Source organism: Prionailurus bengalensis, chromosome A1 (genome assembly GCF_016509475.1).
Source record: "Prionailurus bengalensis isolate Pbe53 chromosome A1, Fcat_Pben_1.1_paternal_pri, whole genome shotgun sequence".
Classification (NCBI taxonomy): Eukaryota; Metazoa; Chordata; class Mammalia; order Carnivora; family Felidae; genus Prionailurus; species Prionailurus bengalensis.
In genome coordinates, this window is record NC_057343.1 from 16288259 (window position 1) to 16306172 (window position 17914).

A 17914-nucleotide genomic window follows, 5' to 3' on the forward strand; every position below is an offset into this window, starting at 1 on the left:
TGGGACCACCATGGCCACACTCTGTCCAGTTGAGATTGTAGTCCCAAGATTCTCTGCATGAATACAAGAGTTAGTGGGGCATTTTGCTGCCTGGCAGAGGTTCTAAATGCTATACATAAATCTCACCACTATCCTGGACTAGAAAGCATTCTGGAAAACCAAGGCTCTTGAGCACTTCCTCCATGTCACTGTCGTATCTTTATATTTTACTTCCTCATCCCAATTGCTTCCCCAAAAAACCAATGCTTTCACCTACCCCCCCCCCCCAAATTTAGATCCTTTAATTGTATGCTAGTAGTGAGGCTCTCATCCAAGCTGGACATCTGTGATCAAGACTGGTATCTTGAGTTTGACCTTCCTCAGTTTTATGTGTATAATACAATTTTATTACATAGTCACCAGTTTCTCATGAGTGTGGATTCTGTTCCCTGATTGCTCTCATTCACAAGATGACACTTGTTGAGATCTAAGTAGATCAACTGATATCTTTATCATTCTCTGCAAACAAATATTTTTCTTTTACTGTGCAATGGATTCCAGTGTTACTTCAGTCTTAGTTAAGGGAATCTCTGTGACTTTTCCTATATCTAGCAAAATCCTAGGAAAAATTAAAGTATTTGTGTCTGTGTAGAACTGTTTATTCTTCTACTATAGCTCAAAGTGAGTTATGAATTATTGGTGATTTGTTTCTTTACTCTTTGAAGACAGTAACTGTCTGGTTCACAACCTGGCATGGTTCGGGGGTTCTATTAGGTATTCAGTTGATGCTTAATGATTGCTTCATTGAGTAATGATTCTTTATGTAACATAATAGTTTAAAAAATTCAAGAAACACTAAATTCATTCAATTTCCTTTATTGAGTATTTGTAATAAAAAAGAGGTATAAAGTCTTGTTCCCAAGTCCAAACCACTTATTAATTTAAACCTTGAGTTTTCTGATTACCCAACTTGAAGTAATTCTTTTTATAACTGAAAAAATTGTTTTATTGAAAATTTGAGATAAAAATATGTATTGAAAAAAGCATATGGCAAACATTTCAAGAGTACAAAATTAGTTGTAGAAATAACATAATTTACTGGTAATCCCACATTGTATTAGAAATGTGTGAAGTTTTTTGACATAAACATTTTGTTTGCTTGTTTTTTTAGTACTGAGCACCCAGTTTTATAGCTTAGCTTCCCATGGAGAGGTACCTGCTTGCATACATTTTATCTATCTCTTAGATTCAAGGCTTAATCTTCTCAATGGAATGTGAGACTTGAATTTTGATAACTCAGGTGACAAGAATCTTCTTTGATGGATTCCAAAGTTAGCTAGAGTTTTTAATGTCAATATGTAAAAGCCTGTATGTAAGGTGTTCTATTTCCTTCAGTTCCTATCCCACAGCAGACTAACCCCCACAATTTCCTTCATGTTTCTCATTCAGAGAAAAAAAAGGTGAAATTTGTATTCAGAATTTTTCTGTGTTTGCTTTTTTCGTGCTGGTGTTTCTTTTCCTGAAGTCAGTGTGGCTCTCATAGTTTTCGCTTAGCATCAGGTTATTGATTTAGGGTGGTATAAACTTTGCTGTCTGGTTGCTGGATTTTCACTGAGAACCACCTTCTCTGGATCGTCTTCTAGATCCTGATAGGAAGAAAGATGAACACATAGATTGTAAATGTGATGAAACTTTAGAATTTAACAATATGATATCCTATGCACGACTATATCTATAAAGACCATCATTTCTTACTGTATTAAACATTATATTCTGTTTTCTTAATATCCTGTTTATGGTGATGAAATCTAGGTTATCTTTTGATTAAAAGTGTATGAGAATAATAATTTGAAGTTTGATTTTAGTTCTTTAGAAAACTTGGATGAATAGGATGTTTAGAAGAAATCCCTGATAAAACCTTCAATTAAAAAGTATTTGTATAATTGATTCTTTAATTTCAATTGTCTAAGTTGGGTTGGTTTAAAATCAGATATACCTATAATGCATTTACAATCCTTGCAATTTCTTTTGACTATTAATATGTAATTATTTTAGAAAGTCCAATCTTGGAATTTGTTTGAAGTTCCACATGGAAAATCTGTCATTGTTTAATCTATTAGAATGCAAGAGAACCTGAGTGAAAGATTAGAAAATGCATATAAGTATAGTTATGAAGAAAACTGTAGTGCATGGGTAATATATGCATGTGTATAATCTACACATATATCAAAATTTTGTAGAAAGTTATATTAATAACTTTCTGTATGTGTATAGTTTTATTTTTTTATTATTTTTTTAACGTTTATCTTTGAGAGAGAGAGACAGAGTGTGAGCGGGGGAGGGGCAGAGAGAGAGGGAGACACAGAATCTGAAGCAGGCTCCAGGCTCAGAGCTGTCAGCACAGAGCCTGATGTGGGGCTGGAACCCACTAATGTTTACTAACGTTTAATTTGCTAATGTTTCAAACTGTAGCCTGATCTCTAACATTTTTAGAGAGTTCAGGTTCACCAGCAGCCAACTTTTGCTTGGCTCATATTCAAGGATTTCTTTTCAACTTAACTCTACTTGAATCTACTTTAGTGGTTTCAAAAATCTAGCACTTGAGTATGATTGCCTTTCCTTTAACATTTGTTGTCCTTACATCTTACTGATCGTGTAGAACATGAATAAGTTATTTTCTGATTTTTATCAGCAAAATACTTTGCCTCAAAATTTGCTAACTTGTCTCCCTGAAAGACAACAAGATCCAATAAAATATATTAAAACATTACCCTTTGGATGTATCTCCTATGCACAGTACTATCAATACATTTACCTTGAACTCTTTTGTTGGCATGTATCTTCCTCACAGGTGTGTCTAAAATTAAATAGTTGTAGTTAGAAATACTTTCAAGTTATGGCTTACATAGACAGGAGACCGTAATTAAAGAAAAGTATAAAGTTTAAAATAAGCATCACTTAAACGTGTAGTTTTTTTTGGAATCATGAGACTTTTTCATTGGCTACAGACAGGCATTTGTTGTCCACTGATGAGAACAAATGTTCACTGTTTGCAAAACATTGTTTCATTATAGCATTTGGAGCCCCATACAATGTGTCATTTTTCCATAGAGTAAGTGACTTACATGACTTTTTCACTTTTTTTATAAAAAGCATTGCTTTATGATGAAGGAATATTTAATATTATATACAGTGTAACAGAAGTGTCTTCCCAGAGATATTGAGTCATTTTTCCAGTCATTCCTATTTGTGATGTATCAGACTTCTGCCTCTGAAATTCTCATTATAAATTAATTCACAATTACCTTATAGAACGCCAGGACAACAAGATAGCATTGGCCTAATAACTCTAGAAATATAATATTAAGCAACTTAGGAAATGTGTGCCAACATACTCCCAAGTTTAATTCCAATCCTGTAAGACCATTTATAAAATTAACTAGTTAAAAATAATAAAAGCTTTCATATTTAAGATTTTAAAGTGTTTCATAACTATACAGTTTTTTTGTTGTTATAGTTGCATAATACTTCCCAATTCCTTGTTTTTCTTTAACTCCTCAACAACACCCCCTGGTAGGCCCAAATTCACATTTTCACTCTGCTATTGGATGCTTAAGATCAAGGTTAAATGTGGTTTCTACAGTGACTTCATTTTTCTGCTTACCTTGTAAAATTTTTTTCTATACATTTCTTGCTTTTATATATTATTTATACCCAATAATCAGGTCAAAATCTTTCTATTATATATATATATATATATATATTTTTTTTTTTCAATTCTCTGAAATTCCATTAAAAAGTAAAGCAAGAAACTGTCACCAACAGTTAAGAAAGAAACATTTTAAAAATGTTTGAATAATTTTGTTTCTACCTGGCACATTTCCAACATGGTTTATTTCCCACGGAATATAAGATGTGTAATCACCTATGATACGTTGTTAATAGAGTAAAATAGAATACAGAACTGTAGAAAACCTCATTAGGTTCGATATTGAGTCTAAGTTTTTTTGAGATAGAAAAGTCTAAATTATGGACTATGGTCCAATTGATATATTTCCATTAACTTCAGGTTTATTTGGTAACAAAATAAGGGCTTATAAAATATAGTCAAGAAGAGATGGATCCAGTCTTTAATTAGTGAATAAGACCATTGTTTATAATGGACTTGTTAAACTCCAAATAACAGTTACTGTATAATTTAAAGCAAGCTCACAGAAGTATTTGCAGCATTACGTTTCAAAACAAGCACTTACACTTAGATTTTCTTTCATATACTTGGCAGCATCCAATTAAGTAATTAATTTGTTACTAGTTTGCTATGATAATATTAAAATAAGCACTAATTGTTTGCAAAAAAATCTTTAGGAGAAAGTTTAATAAAGTGTAGGAAACCAGATTTGTTCCCAGTGGCTTTCTGCTATCTCAATATGAATGAAAGTGGGATCAAGTCATATGCTTAGAGAAGCAAAATGTGGGAGAATAAACCAATCATATGAATGATCCCACATGAAGGTCCCTCCCTACCATGTTTTATGAAACACGTAAAGTGCTTCAGCCCAAATATTTATCGGATTTTTGCATATTTACCATGGGTATGGCTCTCAGAAATTTAAATTAGGTGTAAAATATTACTTCATTACATTTATACTATATAAGTGTATTGTGTTAATATAGTCGGCCATGATATTTACAGTAGCTAGCATTACTGGGAGCTTGTGTTTACTGAGCATTATTCCAAGTGCTTTTCATATATTAGCTCATTTATAAGTAAGTGACATTACTATCCTCATTTTCAGATGAAGAATCAACTTAAGTTAGTTTGAGTTGGAGCCCAGATCAAAAGCCAGACCTGCAAGCTGATCCCTATTCTCTACACAGGCTTTACATGTTATATTGGCAGATTTGTCAAAACCATCCAAAATGACTTGTTTTTTGTTCCTTCCTCTATAGCTTGATATTCTCCCTTAATTACTTTGGTAGTTTTAGTAAATGTAATTTTATCTAAGATAAGTGTGAAAATTCTATGCATTTCATGAGAACATTTTTTAGTTGGGGGCTTGGATGTACTTCAATGGTAAATCACAATATTGAAACCAAAAGGGCCACTGAGCCATGTTACTAGTCATGACTAGAATAATTGAGGAATATACTCAATTCATCAAAATGTACTACATGTATCACTATAAGCAGTCTAGATAGAAAACTCCAAGCTTTAATATGAAGACTACAGTTTGGATAGAGATCAATTGTCTATACTATGAAAGAACAAAAGCAAGCCTTGCATGATGTACTCTTTATTCACAGCAGCTTCTTTGGAAATAGGTATCTCGGGATCTGGACACTTATAACTCAGTGATGACGCATTGGTTTTACAGGGCTAGGAAAAAAAAAAATACTAGCATGTCCAGTTAGTTTCCAGATACTAGTAACTATGCTTCTTATGTTGTCTTTCTTATGAGAAGAAAAGCCTTAGAAATGTTTTTTAAAATTTGTGATGTGGCATTGTGGAAATTAATGCTTTATAGATATGTAGAGAAACCAAATATTGAGAACTAAAGGAATCAACCTCTGGGATAAAAGAAACAGGAGTTAAAGAAAGATTTCCTTAACTAAAATTAGAATATCATATTCTTGTAGCAGGTATATTTTCTTTTGCCTGAAGTTATTGTTGTGTACTTAGTTCGCTGTCTATAATCGACTTGTTACCTGGGGCTTATTAAAGGTGGAGAAAACATACTTACCTGAAGTTTAAGACTAGATAAAGCAAAGCAATGTATATATAGGTGCGGCTACTAATTGATTCATTCTCTAAAAAGCACTGCCATTCTACAAAGCTGCTTACTATGGCAAGGACTTAACAACAAAAAAAAAGAATTCAATTTAACCTTCATAATATCTTCACCACTTCCCTCAAATCCTTGTTTACCTAGCTGACAGTTAAACATTTGTGGGTAGATGAGTAAATTCTGTATTAGATCATACAGAAAACCTTGATTCTATTACGGCTTTGGCTGTGTCACACTCTCCCTGCAGTCTGAACGGAAATCTTGTATTTTTCAGACACATATTTTTCTATTGAGGGGAAATTTAATCATTGGTTAAATAAAAATTATTTATTTTTACTATCGCTGAAGGGTCTCAGCACTATATATAAGAGGTTTTACCTATATAAAATAAAGAATAAAGAAACAATTGCTTAAAATATGTGTGGTCCCCAAAGAATTTACATCTTCTTGGACATAGTGATAACAAATTAAGCAGAAAAACCATCTTGGACAATACTTTGGAGAAATACCAACTTTCAGTTGTGTTTCTCAAATATTTCAAGAAGTATTTTTGATTTTTGTAAATAATTTATATGCTTCTTTAAAACAATATGTCATCTAGGGGCGCCTGGGTGGCGCAGTCGGTTAAGCGTCTGACTTCAGCCAGGTCACGATCTCGCGGTCTGTGAGTTCGAGCCCCGCGTCAGGCTCTGGGCTGATGGCTCAGAGCCTGGAGCCTGTTTCCGATTCTGTGTCTCCCTCTCTCTCTGCCCCTCCCCCGTTCATGCTCTGTCTCTCTCTGTCCCAAAAAAATAAATAAACGTCGAAAAAAAAGAAAAAAAAATTAAAAAAAAAACAATCTGTCATCTAAATACTTTCGTTTTTAATAAAATGAACTAGAAATTCATTTATTCAAATGCCAATTACCCAAATAATATTTCATTAGTATTTACTATTTCTTTGAATAATTACCATTTAGAGTTTGCATAAGATTTTGAATTCTTTTTTTTCTCCTTTGCTTTTAAAAGTAGGTCCTTTTAATGCCATAGACAGAGAACATTCATACTTTAAAGATTAATTTCATATGCAAAATAATTTACATCTCCAGGTATAGATTATCACTCAAACTGTTAGAAGAAACAGATATTCATTCTCAAGAATGTAGTTTGGAAAAGAAAATTGCTAAATGCACTGTTTTGTTTTTATTTCTAGATCTATGCACTTAAAAAATCTATAAACATGCTTTTTATTATTGTTGTGGGGGCAGTGAATACATTTTTTTAAATATAAAAAGTATGTCAATTTAGACTTCTTTAAACAACTACCAATTTAAAAAGTATTCTTCTTTCAGATACTTAAAATATCCTTACAATTATCTGTATCAAAGAAAAAAAATATTCATTGCTCCCCAAGTTTATACCATACAACTTTTTAAAGACCGTTTCAACTAGTAATCATTTCTTCATTATTATTACTTAAACTTCTATTGAACTGATCAGTCTCTTAAGACAACCTATGATGTTGTCTTTTTCAGCCTTATGAAAAGAAAAACCTGAATGTTCAGTCTTTAAAAAGTTGAAGAATTCAGTCACCAGAACCTGTTAGGCGGGTTAGTGGTTTTCCTTTTACTAACCTCCCTGAAGCAGTCTTTTAATTTCTTCATCTTCAAATAAATGACCATCACCTCCTTCAATGAATTTGGTGACCTTGGTGACCTCTGAGAGGATACATGTTTATAGCAGAAATTGGTTTATGTAATAGAAACACAGGAGACTTGATGTGATACATAATGGCATCTGGCAAACAATGAATTCCAGACCAACACTTGGTTCTTTTTCTATCTTTAGTGTTGGTTTTTGATGTCAGTTTTCTTATAAGGCTATTGAACAATATATCACAAAACAATCAATACAACCCAATGTCATTTGGATTTCATTCTCTATCTTTGGGCTTTTTTTCACATGCTGGCATGGAACTTGAATGAAAGAATGAGATAGAGTAGAAAACCTGTAAAAGGGCTCAAAGATTATCTTAGACTGAAACAGGTAGCTTAGGTCAAGTCACATTTTAATTTTTCTACACCTTCTTGCAATATTTATTGCTGACCTTCCTGCAATAATTTCTTCAGTGTTTCTTCCGTTTCTCCACCACCAGTGGAAATCCTAGTGTATTTTATTTCAGGACCTGAAAGAAAGAAAAAAATTTTTTTTTAAAAAAAGGTCTAAAACAGCGATGGGCAAACTTCCTACCGAAAGGGCCAGATAGGAAGTATTTTAGACTTTGTAGGCCATACGGCTCGTGGTGCAGCTATTCACATTGCCATTGTAGTGTGAAAATAGTTACACACGTTATATGAAGGACGGATCACACTGGGTTCCAAACAGAACTTTACATAAGTAGGTGGCGCAAGCCATAGTTGCTGACTGCTCATTTAAACAAATACTTAAAACATGGCTGAATTCAGAATTTTAGGCTAATTCATTGGTGGGAGACTGACACAGTGGTTTGCTAAACTGATCAGTTGCCTTATACAAACTTGTGTATATTTCAGTATGTAGATGTGTAATAAACCCTAAGCTAAATGGAAAATCAAAGGAGGGAATCGTTTTTCTTCTAGGATTTACTAACTCATTACAAATAGCAAGGGGAAAATGTTATGTCACATGTATGAATATGTATAATAAAAACACATGCTTATAGATTAGTCCACAAATTCCAATTCAGAGAAAAACACAGATTAAATAGTTAGGATAATATTATTGCTGTCAAAAAATGATGTATCTTCAGTAACCACCATGAAAATGACTTAGTCAATTTCTCTAGTGATTCTTATAGAGACAGAGCTTTTTTTAAGATTTACTATGGTTTTATCTTTATAATTCAAGCATAGTTCCATGTATGGAATCAAAGATTACCTGTAATGATTCGTTCTTCTCTTGTCTCTTTTTCGGTTATTTCCACAGGCACTCCATCAATGATTTTAGTGTATTTTTTAATAATTGGCTCTAAAAGTAGGGGAAGAAAAATTCATATGGTATATCCCCTTATGATGTCTAAACTGCCAAATGTAGACATTTCCATTATTAAATATATTTCTCAAAGCCATACCATTTAGAATTCAAACATAATCATTTGGGGGACATATCTTAAATAGGTTTAGATCAACAAATGTCTAAAAACTGTAGCAGTTATGTCCTGAATCTTGGGTGAGGGAGAGAGCTAACTCTCCATGCCATACTTATTTTCTGACAATGGAGTGAGTGTTTAGTAAGAATCCAGGGAATTATACATCATTAGAGTGGGAACCCTGCTGGAGAGTCCCAGCAGTGACTGATTAGTCAACCTTATACAATGGTCATTTTTTCTTCTAAATCAAATAGACCACTTTGTATTGACATTATTATTATCATTATATTTCATAGTCATCACTTGCATATGCATGATATGCATATGTTGGACCTGGTGGCTTAATGGTTAAATTAACTCCAATTTGTTACATTGGCTTAATTTCATTAAAGGTAAATTGTATTTTATTTGTAAGTGAGAAAAATATTCCCACAATTTATATAAAAAGAAAGCCAAGAGAAAACATCAGATGTTCAATATATTTAACCAACACTATTTCAAAATAATCACAGTGATCCTAACTAGGCTTTAGGAAATACACATAACGCACCTCCATGGATCACTTCAGTTACTGTTTCACCTTCTTTAATCAGTCTGAGCTCAGGTTCACCTTCAATTTTGACCTTTGTTATTGTGGGTCCTGAGGTATTGTTTTAGGAGACAAATTATCATGTTAAGGCAGTTCTTTAACTTTGACAGAACAGGAAATTTGTTTTAACACTTGGTGTTATTCAAACATCAAAGTGGTTTCAGGTTCTATGAAATCAATTTTAAACATTTCCCATTGTCTTCAAATTAAGCAGTATTTATGAGACCAAATGACTCAGTCTATTGGTGTGCTACTACAATTACTTTCATGATTCATGTTTTAGCATTTAGCATAAGTTCATCCATTCATTTGCAGTTGTGAAGTAGAATCACAGAAGGTATTATATGTCGCTGTACTTTGTGAATTATACAGTATGTACAAATTTAAGTTGCTCTAATGATAAGTAATTTAGATCTTACTTTACTATGCTTGTATCATCTATAACTTTTATTAAATTTTTAAATTTAATTTTTAATTACTCAATACTGTACCCTTTTTATCAAATGTGCATAAGACTGAACATGTAAAAAAACCTCAACTTTTGGTACATATATTTAATACACCGAATTTCAGATTTTCTGGGAAAATGAATTTGAGTACTTACCTTATATATGGAAATTATTTATTGATTAATAATTACTAATTATTTTAATAATTAATATACTAATTAATAATAAAACAGTCCTTCAAATGCAGAAGTTAAACAAATGTTGCATTTGACTTACAAAATGATTTTGCTCCCAGAGAAAATCATTTTGAATGTTAGAAAGCTGATTACTACATTAGTTGACCAAGACTATTTTATAGAGAAGAAAAGTAAAGTTCAGTACATTTAACTCATACTGTAACACCCTTCAGCAGTTGAATGTCACTATATTTGCTTATCTTTGAGAGGCTTTATTTGTTTGTCCAGAAATTTTCAATGTTACACCATTACCCAGAGTTAGTCTAAAACAATCTAAAATAATGAAGATAATTGTTCATTCAAATAATAAATGAATGATATCATAATATTTGATCTGTGGGACCAAGGGATATTGAGTATCAAGTGTAAGTCCAGGTTTTTAAGGTGTAGAAATTTCAAAAGGAAACTACACCTAAGGAATTTAAGGACAGAAATGAGTTAATAAAACATCCAAATCAACATTTCTTTTGGAAAAGCCTAAACTGAAATTTCAGAAACACCCTCTATCATGATGCTCTATGAAGGTAGGGATTTTTATCAAATCTTTTTTTTTTTCACATTTACTGCCAGCACTTAGGAGAATGCCTAGCACTATAATAAGATGCTCAGTAAGTGTTTGTTGAAATGAATTTCAGTTGATTTATTCTTAATTCTATAATTGGTTAAGTACCCTTTATAAGAAATACTTTAAATTGTATTTTGGAGTCTAGTATATACTTAGTAAGAATTCAGGAGTCATTAATGAACCTGCAAAAATTCAGTGATAGGGAAATGCCAGTAGCAATGTTAGAGCTGGACAATTGTGAATGGGTGTCAAGATAATTACGTGTTTCCTTCAGTATGCTACACAGACATAAAACTTCTGAATCTTTGAACTTAAAAATTTTTAATACGTCGGTGACATGACCCCATTTGTCATCCTTGTTCCCTTTCTAGGAAGAACCCAGGTAGAGTTGATGCTCCACTGGGTGCCTAATTCAAGAAAGATTAATACAATAGAATCCCACTGGCAAAAATTGGGAAGATAAATGGGTTGAATGAAGAAGCTTGAAAGAAAAGATAGGAATCTTTGGAAATAAGAAAAACACATGTGAATGATTTTTATTATAGAAGCTGTGTACAAGTGATTATATAAATTTTTAGGGAATCTAATTTTAAAAAGAGTATAAGAATGTTAAAATCAAATGTATTACCAAGGATTATTTGATAATTTTCATTAAAATGATCAAGAAAAATTTCTCAACAAAAATTTAAGTGATTTAATTTCTTAAGACACCAAATTCTCATCAAAATATAAAAGAAATCAAATGACCATAGGTGTAGTATTTTTTTAGTAAGCACAGATTTCAAAGCCTACATCAATTATCAAATTTAGGTCTCAAGAATAAAAATATAGATAATTAATTAGCTAGGAAATAAACTTTTATATGTATGTTTCCAATATTTAAATGTAAATCATGGCCTGCCTTTAAAGGAAGAGACAAAAATATTCAAGAAATTGCCATCTCAATTTACAGAATGAGAAGAAATATCAAAAATAAACAAAGTTATATCAAATAATCAAAAATAATTAAAGTAATAGTTTTTTTGACATTCAATTGAGAACGTGATTTATTCTTTTTTTTGAAGATTGTTTCTATCCTTCTTAAGAATAAAGGAGAAATCCTGGTCTTTTCACTGTGGTCAGTCACCACATTAAGATGCTTAGACATAAAAATAAAATGTTCTTACGGTCTGACCCTTGGTAATAATTAAAATGCATGAAATAAAGGTGGCATCAAAAATGTTGGAGTTGACTAACAGACAGTGACGGTAGAAAGAAAACTATTTAATACTCTAGTCTGAAATACCAGAAGGAAAATAAATATACCAATTGATGTATATTATATATATGTATATAAGAATATGTGTATTCTCAATATGTAAGTTCAGGACCGCAATTAAGAATACTTATTTCTTTTTGACTTAATGCACCAGCTGCTTATTCCTTCATCTGTTTCTGGTGGTCTGATTTAAAAATATATCATATGTGGTTATTATTTTAAAAGCTTTCATCAATGTACAGCTTCAGTGCTCTCTTAGATGGTTGAATGAAAAATGCCTGTATTTTTGGAAGAGCTTCTTATAACAAGATATCCATGTGGGGAGATTGCAGATAAAGCTACAAAATAGTACACTGAAGGAGTCTAATTGCAGTATAAAATAAAGCTCGGATTTATTTGTTTATTTGTTTACTTATGTATTTATCTGGGTTCTAGTGCTAATGCAATGGCCAATTAGGTTGAAATGAAATCAAGTACAAGCAAATGTACTGAAAGTATTAGGAATGCACCATCTACTCTGCTAAATAATTTGCATTCCGCATTCTGCAATCACATGAGCATGCCATTGATATAGAAATATTTAGCATGTTAGTTTCAAAAAGAATGTAGATACATTCATAGAAATCAGTCTATTACTTGGATTTTTTTCCACAAAGAAGGAACCATGTATAACAGTTGATTTTACCTTCAGTTTTGATAATAGGCTGAAGACTGCCTTCAATCACTTTAATTTTTGGTTCCACAACTTTGGTTATAATTTTAGTTGCTGAAAGTATAGAAAGTGGAACATAAATGATGTTTCCATAAAAACAACCTGAATAAAATTGTCCTCTCTCTCTTTGTCTTAATCTTTGCTGGGTACTGAGGTATAAGGGGTGGTAATGTGTTCAGGCAGTCAGGTCCAGTAAATATTCATGGTACATTATCTATCGTCTTCTCATGTCCAGATGGTGTACTCTGAAGTCCAGACACATGGATTTGTTCCAGTGAAATATATACACACTAAGTGAGGAATTCTATCTAGAGACCTGTAATTTTGAACTGCAACACTAAAGCTCTTTACCTTCTTTAGTACTTCTTGAAAATATTGGCTGCATAGCAACAGAAGACAAATAAACATGATTAATTTCATGCGATTCATAATATCTTCAATTGCATTGTTGGGTATTTTTTCTCATAAGAAAAAATGAAAGACAAAGACAAAATATTTTTCATGCATTTGATAACAGTGATATAGAAAGGAAAATATGAAAAAATAGTTCAAAATAATTAAAAGTAAAAATAAATTTCAACCAGCCAAATATGAGCTCTATGCAACAAATATGATATGATCAGTGTTTAAATTATAGGCTAAAATGTTTAGTTTTCAGCCTTAATATCATCATCATTTTTTTAAAACTTAGAAGTATGTATTTGAAATGTGCCATCCACCCAACTCAGAAAATAATATGCAAAATTTATTTAAAATAGCAGCAAACTATTTGGTGAATTTTTTTTTTTTTTTTTTTTTGTACAGATTAACTGGAAATGTGCCTCTGGAGCCATACAACCAGAGCTACTGGCTTTTGTCATTTCTACTTAGAAACCTTAAAAGATGGCTCCATTAGGGGTGCCTGGGTGACTCAGTCAGTTAAGCTTCTGACTTCAGCTCAGGTCATGATCTCACAGCTTGTGGGTTCAAGTCCTGTGTCGGGCTCTGCTGACAGCTCAGAGCCTGGAGCCTACTTCAGATTCTGTGTCTCCCTCTCTCTCTACCACCCTCCACCCCAACTCACTCTCTGTCTGTCTCTCTCTTTCTCTCAAAAATAAATAAACGTTAGGGCGCCTGGGTGGCTCAGTCGGTTGAGCAGCTGACTTCGGCTCAGGTCATGATCTCACAGCACGTGAGTTTGAGCCCCGTGTCCGGCTCTGTGCTGACAGCTCAGAGCCTGGAGCCTGCTTCAGATTCTGTGTCTCCCTCTCTCTCTGTTCCTCCCCTGCTCATTCTCTGTCTCTCAAAAATACATAAACATTAAAAATAAATAAACATTAAAAATGTTTTTTTTTAAATGACGGCTCCATTAGATAGTGGGCCACACTAAAGCTAACTGCAATTATAACAGATTGTGTTGACACATTAGAGAGGAGATGTTAGCACAATTTGGGTTTCTGTCACATTGTCACCTTTGGTTTCTGAAAGGTTTAGCTGTGTCAACTTTTAAAAATTCCTATGAGTTCCAGACTTTAATTGTGACTATGTTTCAGTCATATCAAATTTTATATCTTGAAATCTTAAATTATGAAGCTCTAATATATGTCAAATCTATGCATCTAATTACTGATCCCACAAGTGGTCTTGCACAGGAAACCTTTCCATGAAAACTAAATCCACAGAGGTCTCTGCTGCTACTATCAAAATGGGTTAATTACTTTTAGCATAAATTTTCAAGTGGGACTCAAAGTATGGGATGTTGCTATAGGTTGGTAGCTTTGTTTCAATCTTGCTTGACTGAAGACTTAAATAGTTTTGACAAGTCCTGGGCTGAGGATCAAATACTGATTTTATTCTGCTGTACCTCAAATGTTATGTATTTGGCAACATATACTAAAGAGAATTTTTCCCCCATACAATTGAAAACTATGATATTTTGGGGATAAGAATAATATATAGCAAGGAAATTAAAGAAATTTTAGAGACAAGTCAATAAAGGAACATAAAAATGGAATCTTAGTTTTAATTATTTTCCACCTCTATTTGAGGGACACTTCTAAATAGCAGCATTTCCATGTGGCGAGGAGTTAAAGAAACATCTGGCATCAGAATGCAAATCTCTGAGCAGTTTCAAGAGCTTTGAGTAGGTAGACAAGGTGTATTAGACTTACATATTTTCGTAAATCGTAACGTATTTTCTGTGAGTGAGGATCCAATTTTAAGAGAGGAAAATAAAGGAATTATAAGATTGTGGCTCACTCTAAGCAAAATATTGCATTGGCACATGTAGAAAGTAGTGGACCTTTAATGGATAAAGTAGGAAAGGTAAAGAAATGTAGTATAGTTATACATCTTTAGTGAGAAAGATGACATAACATTTCTGATGAATAGAGCCCATAATGATTCTTTAATTTGTTATAAAATATATACAAGATTGTATACTTCCATACTGGAATTTATACCAGGTTGAATCATAGCTATTCCAGCTCCATCTTTCAAACAGTGCTGAGCTGGCCTGATACTGGATTTGCGTGTGTTATTATTACATCATTGAAATCAGCAGACATTTTGTTTTGCTCCTTACATTTTCTTTATTCTTTTTCCATATCTAGTGTAAATCTTAAGGATTTTTTTCTATCAAATAACAGAATGATCACAGTATAAAATGGAGTTATTTTCTAGCCAGGGTAAATGTGGGAATTGAAGTAATCCTTTAACTACTGGTGCATTTTGAGTGTTTAATTGTAGAGTCAAAACAAAATGAAAAGAATTTCTGCTTTGAAAGCTACAACAAAGGAAAGCAAAAAGACAAATGATGAAAAAAGCACATTGGAAAAAGAATACTACACGTCACAGTTATGAGAATGAAATGCCCTTTACCATTGTTAAGTAGTAGAGGTTTAATTTTGATAATCTGGTAAAGTCAGGGATAAAAGAACCTTGGAATCTAGGAACTTAGGTTTATTGCCTGGCAAAGACCAATTTTTGGATTTGGATTTCTCCCCATCCACTTTTGGATGGGGAGAGTTTTTGAACTGCCAATTCATAAACATTAGGATTCTTTGGCACACCCCTCCCACCGTGCCCTTAGAAAGCTGATGGCTTGAGGGTGGAATGAACTACAAATCCTTCAGCAAGTGTTACTTCTGTGTCCATACATCTGAATTTTCAGATAGTTCTGGAATGCCTTTTGGCTGTCTCTCCTCTTCGTATGTTTGTATGTCTTTTTTTTTCCATGCTAGCAATTATGTTTTACTGCTATTCCCATATCCTATCATTCTTGTTTTTCAGATGAATGGGAAAGTGGTCCATAGAGGCTGAATGGTAATGGCTCTGGCTGAGAGGTCTCATCCAGACCTTAAGCCTGTGTCAAGTGGGATGAAATTTGCCATTGTTTGGAATTCTAAATACCAGATTATCAATAACTTCCAAGTACAAAGTAAATATTGTGTTTTCTTTTTTGTACATCTTGTCACTTGTATGTGACAAATATTCATTATGTACTTACTGTAGACAGTCATGGGGATTTCTTTGAAGGTGCTACCACGAACAAACTGAAAATAAATACACTTGTATTTAGTAACATGAAATTAGTAGTTTTACTAACAAAATCATGGCACCACTTTAATTCTTACTAAAGTGAAAATAGTGAAGGTATCATTACATTTAATAGAAATGAAGTCTTCATATAAACCATTTTACAATCTCCTGCTATTGGGTCAGATGGCGTAAAAATTATTGAAGGTGTTACTCAAGAGTCTTAAAAATTATGGAATAGTTAATCCAAAGTTAAATGTTTATTAAATAATATTTCATATGTTTTCTGATACTTTGACTTTATAAGGATAAAGGGGGAAAATACTTTTTTGCCTTTAACTACTGTGATGAGTGATAATTTTTTTACAAGTACATACTTTCTCTTTCCCTTATATTCTGTAGCAAAGGCATTTGGTGATAGAAAGATTATAGTATTTTTTATCTGCATTTCTTTTCTTTCCAACTGGACTGTATTTTTTAAATAAAGGGACATCTCTGATTCAGCTTAACATTTCCCATTATAGTTAATACAGTGCTTGAGCCCAAGTAGGTTTCAGAGATATTTGTAGAATAAAACCATAAAGAAATTATCTCATTTACTCACGGGTGAGCCAATGGTACATAATCAACAAAGAGCGGTCCAAGTCCAGGGTACATCTAAGCTACTCATGTATACATTTCTAGTCTTTTATGTAAAACCTGCAATATCTGTTTAGGAACAAATCCAATAATGTTCTGTACCTTAATCTGGATGTATTTGATCAGTTTATTAAGGATTTCCAGTAGCTGATCATTTCCAACAGGTGTGTCTATGAAGAGGAATATTAAATTAATATTGATAAGAGCATTTGAAATACAAATATACGCTTCTGTTGAAAAAGATGTAGCCCAATAGTGAGTTCGGTAATTACCAACCTGCTGGGTAGAGGAGTTTATCTACAACATGAATGACACCATTCGTTGTCATGATGTCAGATTCTTTTGATTTCACTTCATTCACCAGAAGTGTATCATTTACCTATCAAAACAGGGGATAACATCAGTGAGAAGTTTAATGAAAAATTAACACGAAGATAATTGAACAATAAGTGAATGCTATCATAAATTCATTCTAGAGAACTCACTCCTTTCAGATAGATTTTGCTTCCTTGTGTGGTCTTCAGAATGTTAGTAACACCAGGTTCGAATCCCTTTCCAATGAAAACTCCTGGTGTCAGGTGATAAAGGATGATGTTTTGAAGGGCATTTTTGTCTCCTGGAGGGAAAAATATATATTTATTTATAACATGTCATATTTTTTGATAATTTGATACTAGAAAAACTAAGGATAAAAATATTTCTTTGTCTTTAGTTTTTCCACACTGTGATTTCTCATCATTTCATTGTTCCTTCAAGTTGCTATCAACGAATGCCATGTCAAAACAGTCACTTCAGTCTGTTCAATCAAAATATTAGCCAACTTACTGGGAGGAAAAAAATCAAATCATTTTTGGAATTGGAATTGTTTCTTTCCTTGTCACCTAGTTGTGTGGACTCAAATAGAAATAGCATAAGTGAACATCTAGGTCAACAACATGACGGCAAGCAACTGCTAATGTAATGTAATTACTAATGTAATTAAGAACATTAATGAGTGACTTTCCGTATATTCCATGTGGAATTAAAGGAAACTAATGCTAGGCATGAATATTAAAGTGGGGACATTTTTGAGGCTGACTT

At 32.7% G+C, this 17914-nt stretch overlaps 1 protein-coding gene across 8 annotated transcripts in view; it reads right to left on the minus strand.

Moving 5' to 3' along the window:
• Positions 1 to 839: 839 nt before the first annotated feature.
• POSTN (periostin) overlaps positions 840 to 17914 on the minus strand; it is a 36229-nt gene continuing 19154 nt past the window's right edge. The window contains exons 13-23 of one of the 8 annotated variants that reach the window (XM_043577612.1): positions 17320 to 17450; positions 17111 to 17213; positions 16937 to 17004; positions 16167 to 16212; positions 12653 to 12733; positions 9421 to 9510; positions 8660 to 8749; positions 7851 to 7928; positions 7378 to 7461; positions 2795 to 2836; positions 840 to 1625 (exon numbers count right to left, since the gene is read on the minus strand). In XM_043577612.1, the coding sequence (XP_043433547.1) occupies positions 1588 to 1625; positions 2795 to 2836; positions 7378 to 7461; positions 7851 to 7928; positions 8660 to 8749; positions 9421 to 9510; positions 12653 to 12733; positions 16167 to 16212; positions 16937 to 17004; positions 17111 to 17213; positions 17320 to 17450 (851 nt within the window). In that variant the 3' untranslated portion in view covers positions 840 to 1587. The remainder of the gene's footprint in view (positions 1626 to 2794; positions 2837 to 7377; positions 7462 to 7850; positions 7929 to 8659; positions 8750 to 9420; positions 9511 to 12652; positions 12734 to 16166; positions 16213 to 16936; positions 17005 to 17110; positions 17214 to 17319; positions 17451 to 17914) is intronic. The other 7 variants (XM_043577621.1, XM_043577628.1, XM_043577636.1 and 4 more) reach the window with 7 other exon arrangements.